At 45.3% G+C, this 9719-nt stretch overlaps 1 protein-coding gene across 5 annotated transcripts in view; it reads right to left on the reverse strand.

Moving 5' to 3' along the window:
- Positions 1-8074, reverse strand: part of PDGFC (platelet derived growth factor C) — a 201814-nt gene extending 193740 nt beyond the window's left edge. For 2 of the 5 annotated variants that reach the window (XM_045880241.3, XM_045880240.3), the window contains exon 1: positions 6758-8074. In XM_045880241.3, the coding sequence (XP_045736197.1) occupies positions 6758-6875 (118 nt within the window). In that variant the 5' untranslated portion in view covers positions 6876-8074. Of the gene's footprint in view, positions 1-6290; positions 6620-6757 lie in introns of those variants that run through there. The other 3 variants (XM_064585202.1, XM_045880238.3, XM_045880239.2) reach the window with 3 other exon arrangements.
- Between the last annotated feature and the right edge of the window lie 1645 nt (positions 8075-9719).

Below are 9719 nucleotides of genomic sequence, written 5' to 3' on the forward strand. Positions count from 1 at the left end.
CCCTCAGAAAGACAGACCCTCCATCTCCCACTGCCTGCAACAACCCAAAACACACCTCATTTGATTGCAAAATGGCTCAATTACTATCCGATAGGGTAAAAGCCAAGTACAAAAAAAAGAAAAAATCATAGTTTGATAAGAAAGCAAAATTAGTGAAGCCAGGCTGGCAGAGACGGTTTGGCTTAGACAAAAGTCAAATGTCCAGGAAAGACGCTGCTCGGTCACCAGGGGACTGGAAATGCTTGAAGATGACATATGAAGACTAAGGTGAAGTCAGGTAACAGAATTGGCTGAGCTCAATTTAGCATGTATTCTCATGAAGTAAAAGGCAAAATGAGCTAATGCTACCAAAAAAAAAAATCACTCTTAATAAGTTGACTTTAATGATGTTAATTAGTATAACTCCTCTTTATAATTTTTAGCTCCTTTTGTTCTCAGATTTAGAAACTTCACAAATAAAATTTTGGTCATTTAATCCTATTTTAGGCAAGCCCTTCAAGTCCACAGCAATGAATTTATTTCCTGATGTTCTTGACTTTCGAGTGAAGTTTGAACCTCTGAAGTGAATATCCTATATATTCAAATGTAAATAAAAATTAAAATCACTCATTAAATCCATTCACAGAATAACAGGTTGTGCTTTCTAGAGCCCGCTAGGCCATGCCCATTTATTCACTCCTATGGTACTTTACCAGTGAGACATCCTGCTAAATGAAATGTTTAAAATTATTGTTTTAACAAAAACCTCCCTTATGGAACCAAGCATTCCAACGTCAACCATCCTCTTCATCATCATCAATTAATAAACCAAAATATTGGAATAAACATCATCCATCTATGGACCTAGTACACCTGTGTAAATAAAGTCTGGACAGGTAACAGTAACAGTTCTAAAGGTGGTATCTCAAGTTATTTCCCAAACTATCAGATTTCTACCCCAACAGAAATACTAAATATATATTAGCCAGATTATCTGTTATATTTAATGAATATGATTATTTTGAGACTGTTTTCCTTAGTATTCTTATAAGTTGTGTTTCAGGATCAAGGGTGTCCTGTCTTCCTTTACAACCCACAAAGCATGCAACCCCCTAAAATAATAGAGAATGGCTTTTATATGAAGCATCAGAATGTTAAAACTAGAATTCCATTTGCCCAGTTGGTTCTTTACATAAGGAAAAATGCATCACCACATTAGCAGTTTAATACTGTTGCACTCAACAGTGACCTAAACAAAGTCACTTTAGCTCTCCACGTCTCACTTTACACATCGGTGAGGACAGGCTCTCAGGATCCTTCCAGTCCTAACATTCCATGCACCACATTTATTGCTGATGTCTAGCCTGTTTATCTGTGAGCCACAGGCAGAAGATGGAAAGCACACTGCTTTTGGAGGCATCTCAGCCATGCAAAATTTACCATTCTTCAGATCCTTGGTCCATATCACACAACACCCCATCCTCGGGAAACACAGAGGTATGCACAGCAATAGCACTTTTAAGAAAGTAACTAGCACCAGTTCTAGGAAACCTACCCATTTACTTGGTACATGCTCACCTGGTAACATGGTATATTAACCAAGATTGTAAGGTAGTACTTTGACTGACATCACAACCAATAATTAAACAAGTTTATCTTCGTATGAAAAATGTAAAACAATGTGGAAGTTCCAAGACCAAAAAGACACCTTCAAACATGGCCTACAATTATAGTCAACACCATAGTCTTACTCTAATAAGGCACTACATCCAGAACCATCCAACAAATATTTAAGGAGCACATACTATATACAATCCCGTTCCAGGTGCTGAAGCTCCCACAAAGAGCAAGTCGGACGAGTTCCATACTCTCAGGGAACTTATGTACTCTGGGGGTGGTGGGGGGGGTAGGTTTATAATTACTTAATTGATTAATACCAAGAAGAATACCAAAAAGTGATAATAAGTACTATGCAGTTAATTAACCTTGATGTGATAGTGAGGGCTGTCTAATTCAGATTAAGTGGGCAGAACAAGACCTCACTGAGAAGACGATCCATTTAATTTGGAAGATGGTAAGGTGCTACCCATGCACAAGCACCTAATCAGTGTTGCCCACAGAAACAACAACCCCCAAGTAAGGCTTGTATTTCCACACGATGTGTGTCATGTCCCGCTGTTTCATCTCACTCCCAGGCCCCAACGCTTGATGAGGTAGAACAAAAGAAGCCGCAAGAAGGAGGCTTTAAAAAAGGCCATATCCTTTCCTTACTCCGGGTCCTTCAAGCCTCAGGTTGGCCTCGGCGGCCCAGCAGGGAGGAGAAAGGAGAAGAGTCGGGACTCCAATATGACTGAAATGGTCAGTAGCTAAAAGTGTGAAGATGGTTAACAATCAATATGGCAGGCACACTGATCAATCAGGAAGGGCGCCAGCAGGGTTGAAGTAGTATCCTAGAGGTAGAAAGGCTGAAGAAAACATGAAGTGGAAGAGAATATAAAGAAGATCTGTAAAAGATAAGCGTCAGGAAGGATGAAATAAGAATAGACAAAGCTAAAATTTTGGTGTCCGAGATGGAGCTCTACAAAATGCCACCACTGGGGAACGTTTAGTGTCAGATCCCGGCCCCTATTTCAAACTATTTAACAAAAATATACTAGTCCGTATAGCTTTCTACACACCTGAACACCTTTCGGAGGTAAATATAAAATACATCAGATTAATTGTAAAAGATAACAGTTGGTAGGAGGGGAATGTTACCAAAAAGTAGAATGGGGTTTTTGTGTCACCAACTGTGAAAAACAATATTCATCATTACATAATAGCACTCTACTTCCTCAACTTCCTCAACAGTCTCAAACAGAGCAGAGAACAAGGAGGAAGTTCTTTTTCAAAAAAAAAAAGCCTCTAGGGCGCCTGGGTGGCTCAGATGGTTAAGCGTCTGCCTTCGGCTCAGGTCATGATCCCAGCGTCCTGGGATCGAGTCCCACATCGGGCTCCCTGCTCCTTGGGAGCCTGCTTCTCCCTCTGCCTCTCTCTCTGTCTCTCATGAATAAATAAATAAAATCTTTAAAAAAAAAAAAAAAGCCTCTAAACAACAAAAATAAATGTCACAAAGGTCATGCACTACAACTTATAGACTAACTCACAGGGAGTCCCTTTAGCACTGGGTCAGAGCCTATTTACTCTGGGACACCGTTCTAAGGACTGTGATTATCTATTTTCAGTAAAATAGAGCTTTGAAACTACCCCCTAGAAAGGGTAGGGGGAGTGGACACAGCTTTGTGGGACACGGGCACATGGCAAGAGGAGGAGGAGCAAGCTGGCATTAAAAAGAGAGAGAGAGAGACAGGGAAGCCACAAACACAAGACACGTGGCTTCAGAAAGGCATTCCTAGAGGACCGTTTACCCCCAAAGTAAATGGCCCCATGGGCCACAAAAGCTCTTGAGGAAAAGAGCACATACAATAAAGATGTCCATGAGCATGACCCTAACTAACGGAGACATATTCCAAATCTGCCCTCAAAATGGTTAAAGAAAATGAGAACGGGAAGCACATTTCGGCTCCATGGGTAAATTTGTGTCACCGATGACACAAAGTGGATGAGGCCTTGCTCCGTCAACACCTTTGTGACTGGGTGTCTATGTGGACTATATGCAATTGATCAAGTACGCTTTGTTTCTTTTTGGGTTTTGAGGCTGCAACGCAGAAGCACCATCCCAGAACTTACTGGTTTCATAGCAGGCATTCTCCTCTAAATGAGTGCGCACAGATATTAGTCATTTTTCCCATGGTCATGCAGGAAGTATAGGCCAGAAACCCTATGTAAGTCAGCGTTCTTATCTTTTATCTCCTTCTTTAAGTTACATCTGGAGACCGTTGTTTTACATGTGAAACTTCAGGGTTAGAAGTCAGGTTAAGAATTAAGGACAGAAAGGTAACATACAATATTGGAGGATAAAGCTATTCTCACAGCAGAGTGGCAAGAATTGCAATACAGTATTAGGTCAAAAACCAGGTAATGAATAATAACAGGGTAAATGACACTGATCCCTCAAAATGAATTCTGAAGCACCTCCACATGATCCAACCTAAATCCAAATATCTAGCATTGGCTATAGCAATCAATTTCCATTATTTATAACACCTCATGGGACACCAAGTTAATACTGAAATGAGGCAGTCCTGGGGATCTGATTGCATCACCCTCTGAGAATTTAGAACACTGGAGAAAAGACAGTATCATTGGGGAGAGGTCTCTGAAAGCATGAATGAGTTCCTATAGTTACAATAAATAGATCAATTTGGACATTTGGCACTTAGAAAAGCTTTCACAAAATGATGCAATGCACACACTGGGCCAATGACATTTCTGTGTGGCATCTCCAGAGGGTTTGTACTTCCAGAATTGGGCAATCATCAAAATTGAAAATAGCAAGAGGGCAATCAAAAATCAATCATAACTATGAGGGCAAAAAATCCCACCTACGGAAAGGGAAAATTTGGAACCCCCACCAAAAAAAGAAGAAGAAAAAGAAGGTCCAGCAAATTTGTTCACATTCCAGGGGGATATTCTTTGTCACCTACCTGTTATCCTCAAATCTTGGAACCCTGAAGCATAAAATCAACCTGAGCATGTGCAGGAAAATAGCTCTATATTGCCCCCTAGTGCTGGATAGTCCACTTCTCCTGAGGCTCAAAACTACAAGGTGAGTAGTTCTCTACCTCTAGTTACTTCCTGCTGCCAACCCTCCCAAGAGCTAAACATAGCCCAATCCTCTACCCACAGATTAGGAAATAGCCAGGCTATTTTTAGCATCATGCAACTTAGGAATGGAAATGGCCCAGCCTCTGATGGTAACAGAATGTGTGTGGCCTGGCTTAATGAACTCACCTCTCCAGAGGGTGTGAACCTATTCAGTAAAGTGGCCAATGACCACAGGAGAAGCTCTGGGGCGCATTACAAAGTGATGATGGCAGGTGGATCACAAGAAAGAATGACAATCAGAGGCACAAGTAGCGACGGGAATTGGAAGGTGACAGATGCCAGGACAGGCTTGATAAAACAGTGCAGAAGGAGAAATGATAATGGCACAGGAACAATAAAATAGAGAACACAGAAGCCAGGAATATTGTGCATTGTCATTTTGGAGAAGCTTGTCTAGTAAGAAGCAATATTTCGAACTGGACATTTATTTTACATGAAAAAGAACAAAGGTTGGTCTGATCTGTTTCCTGCCAGGGTACAGCTGGTGCTGGGGCTCCTTTGATCACTTTCCCCCAATCCTCTGCAGCTCCTGTGATTAGAGATAGATCCCTAGGCTGCCCTTTGATCAGCAGCTCAAGCGGCCTGCAGGTGCCATGTGCCATCACATTAGCAAGTTGTAAGAAGTAACTACATTAATATTGGCTGATAAATGTGATCATGTGTATTTGCTGCACATACAACACATACAAATAATGTATACAAAAGTCCCAGGAATCCTTATTTAATCTATCTTTGTACTTTAAAACTTTCTGTGCTTTCTTAAGGATGAACACTTCAGAGAGCTTAAATTCAAAGTCGAAGCTTGAAAACAGCCCAATACATAAAGAAAAAGTTTGCTGTGACTTAAAAACACAGCACACACCATTCTGATTTTCTAGGTATGCTGCTTGGGTTCATTTCCCCTGGTTAATAAAGTGACAGCATTCTTGCATTCTGAATAGATGGCATACAAAGCAGTAAAAACATGCACATTTCTTTTCAACTAACATTAAGAGCCACCACTTGTAAACAGGGTATTTAATATTCTAATTTTAGACAGCCTACATTAACATTGTGGTTTCATGTGCAGTATAAAATTTCTATTTACAAAGTATTCTCGAAAATGACTTCATAATGGTAGATCAAGAGAAAAAGAGTTTAGAAATTGAATGATGTAAATCATATGGGGTTCAGAGGCTAAGCAAATTACACACCCTGAAGCTGCCCTGGCTTTATGAAAGGAGCCTTTCTCCAGCTCTGTGCAATCCCAGCCCAAGGGAACTTGCATCTGAGAGTTTTCTAAACATTTCAGGTACACTTGAAAGCTGAAAGTAATTCTCATTTCCTATGCAGGATTAAGTCGTTTCCAGCACACACAAAATAGCAGTCATTCACCAACACATATAAAAACACACACCAGAAAGGTAAGTTCTTCAGAGTACAAAGGCACATTTAAAAAAAAGAGAGAGAGAGAGAGAGAGAGCGCGCAAGAGAAATACATTTTTTTAACTCCCCCTAAAAACGTCCACGCGGCCCCATGACCTCTCTATTTCCTATCTACTTACTGATTAATTGATGCCTTTCCACTTTGAGTGCTTCCATTAATGTGGCTGGTACATTTCCTCAAACACCCTCCTCCCCACGAAAAAGAAAATCGGAGTAAAGTCAAACACGCCAAGACTCATTCATTTTGGATTCATTTTTCGAGGCAGTTCTTGAACTTATAACTCTGGCAAGGAAAGGTTCTGCAGTGTGCCTTTGAACTGACGTTCACAATCGCTCCCAGAATGTCTTCTCTAACTGAGCCAGCAGTGGCACTCACGTTGCCCTCTCACAGCTTTGTGGCAGCTCCCGAAGTTGCAAACGGCACGTAACCTCCTAAAGTCCATGCCAATGAACGCAGCGCGCATTTGCATGGCTACAGAGACGACTATACCCTCGCAGGCTAGTGTACATCACACACCAACGCACGGTGCCAACGTAACACACACAGCGAGAAACAAGAGGGGGGGGAAAGGGGTAAAAGACTCACCGTTCTGTTCCTTGTTGCTGGAGTACTGGAATTTACTACTCAGGTTGGACTCAGCCTGAGTCCCGTGTCTCTGGCCGGCCAGGGCAGATGTCAGCAGGAGAAGCCCGAAGAGGAGCATTTGGCTGACTGGGGCGAGAACTCACTCACGGCGGGCACTTTGGAAGCAGCGGCTCCTGAGTCTCTTTCACCACCGCCAGGGGAAGGCTGCACTGGGGTGGAAGCGCCGAGCCTGCTCTGGCAGCAGAGAATCGCAGGGTAGTTTCCACATAATCCCATCCAAAACTTTTTCCTAGAGCCCTCTTCTGTGTCTCCAGTTTTTGAAAAGGATCAAAGCAAAACCTGGACCTGAACCAGTTTCCCAAGGTTTAAACAAATCCTGAGCTGTGCCGAAGTGGTGGGGGTGGGGGTGAAGACGAGGGAGGAAAGAGGGGGTGGGGATGCGGGGGAGCCGGGGGAGCGGCGAGAAGTCACCAGCAAGTTGCTGGGAGCACCTGTCAGTTCGGGGGACAGGACAGAGGCGAAAACTCGAGGGTCGCGCGAAGCCAGCCTCGAAGCCAAGTTGGCGGCGAGCAGTTTCTGATCAATAACAAAGCTGCCAATAGATGCGCTCTCCGGGCGCCCCTCTCCCCTGCCCCACCCCCACCCCCGAAGGGGGAGGGGGAAGAAACAGGGCTAGGGCGCCTCGGCGGGTCCCGGGGGCCGCGCAGCCGGAGCGAGGCCGGGGGTGGGGGGCTCCGGGCCGAGGCCGCCCCGGGCGCGGGCGGAGGGAGGCCTCGGGGCTCCCGCTCCCCAGCCCGGCTTGCAGCCTGCGCCCGGTCCCGACCGCCGCGGCGCGGATCCCGGCACCTGGCTGGAGTTTTCCGCGACCAAAGTTCACCTTGTTCGGGCGCGTCCCCCGCTCCTCGAAGCCAAGGGAAGTTCGGCAGCTCGGGGTCACCGCGGGGCTCCGGTCGTTCCCCGTCCCCTCCCCCCACGCCTCGGGCTCCACGCAGACCTCGGGGCTCCGCGCGGCGTCTCGGCACCGGGTAGAGAGGGAAGGCCGGCGGCCCGAGGCTCCGGCTTGTCCCCTCCCCTTGTCTACCTTCCCCCAGCCGGCGGCGGCCGGGAGGAGGGGGCCGTGGGCAGAGCCCGGGCGGAGCGCGCGGCAGGCGAGCGGGGGAGGCTCGGCGGCTCTCCCGCGGGCGGCCGCAGGGGCGGGCAAGGGTCGGCGCCTCCGGGAGGGGCAGCCCCGGCCGCGTCCGCTCGCGCCAACTCGGGCCGCCAACTGGCGGTCCGACAGGTGCTGGCACGGACAGGGGGTGCTGCGGGGCTCGCCGCAGACAGGACCCAAACGGCCCCGGCGAGGAATGCAGCCAGAGCGGCCCCTGGTTTCCTTCCCCCCCAGGACGCCCCTAGCCCCAAATAAAGAGCAAGATGGGTGGCGAAAGGTACTGCAAACGCAGAAATGAGTGGAGAAGAACTTCCTGCAACTCCCCCTCTTCCCCCGCCCCCCGTGGTCGTGCCTCGTCATTAACTTCTGAGGGGATCCCCGTTCCCAAAGGCTTGGCCAGAGTTTCTGGACCGAAGGAACAAGGGAAATTGGATTTCAAAGATTTCCCTTCAGTTTCCAGCTCTCTGAAGCGGGATGGATAAAACAAAAGTAAAGCCAAACAGCCAGCACATTAACAGCAGCATTCATTCATTTAGCAAACACTATTTGTCGAATGCCTACTGGGTCGGGGACTGTTCTAGGAGTGGGGCGGTAGTAGTGAAAACACAATCTGTCCTCGCGAAACTTGCATATCAGTTGGACTGCATTAAATTAGTATCAACCAAGTCCCCTGGCCAGCAAATCAGAAATAGCACCCAGCCTCTTGTTAAATAAGGCAATGCAAACAATTCGACCCTTTACGGTGTTACACTGGGGGTTGGAAGAAAGGATATAGCCTTAAGGTATATGTTGAAGTACTGATGGAGTCTCAAGTGTTCAGGAACCGCCCTTCCTGGCCTTGCAGGAAGGCCTCTAATGAGTCAGCTGCCCTGAAAAAGGATCCAGGGATGCTTGGGGAAGGCACATACACCTACTGAACCAAACCAGGAGCTGACCCTTCCTCAGTCATGCTGAAAATGCCAAGCCCTCTTCTTGTATTTGGACACCCACTGAGACCAACCAACTTGACCTCTCTGTAATACCCTGGTCCTCTTCTTTTTGGCCTCTTAAAATTCTAATAAGCTCAATTCGTCTTTACGCACCTATCCCATTCATTCATTCTTTATTTCTTTACCACTTCTGTCTTCACAGTGCAAGATACCAAGGCAATTAGACAAGGTCCCGTCTTTGACTTTAAATAACATACAGGTTAGCTGACAAAGACTGGTTTACTTTATGTACTTCAGCAGCATCTCAGCACCAGTGTGAATCCATATTTGCACAATAAATATATTCCAAAAATGTTTTGTGGATTTGTGAGGGAGAGGGGCCTTGTTCCCAATTTTAATAACATAATGAGACGTGTTATATAAAAGACATGCTCTATGGGTGTGTTTTAATCTATTTGTAATAAAACTAATTACTCCCCAGTTTTTCTAATTTTGTAAGTTTAATTTTCTAATCAGGGTTTTTCTAAATGAGGCTGTTAAATGTCCTTACAGTTGACATTTCTTGACCACCCACATAGAGGGTGTGTGTGTGTGTGTGTGTGTCTGCAGATTTAATCCATTTGCTCTCACCAGATTATAAGAGTGATGACTATTCTTTATTTTGTATCATTTGATATTGGCTAGAACAGTGCCTGGCTCAGGGGGATAATAAATAAACACTCTTGACTGACTGACAGGTTTCTTTATTGGAGTCACTTACATTTTCCTTGGAATTTCAGCATGAAGGTTGTATTTGAAAAGTTACAGATGATCTAGAATAATACTCTACCTCTGCGTTTCACCTCATCCATATTCTAAAGATTGATTTGACAATCACCTTACA

This window comes from Mirounga angustirostris, unplaced genomic scaffold (genome assembly GCF_029215605.1).
Source record: "Mirounga angustirostris isolate CCGP_5_RB_7025 unplaced genomic scaffold, mMirAng1.0.hap1 SCAF_2, whole genome shotgun sequence".
In the NCBI taxonomy this organism is placed as follows: Eukaryota; Metazoa; Chordata; class Mammalia; order Carnivora; family Phocidae; genus Mirounga; species Mirounga angustirostris.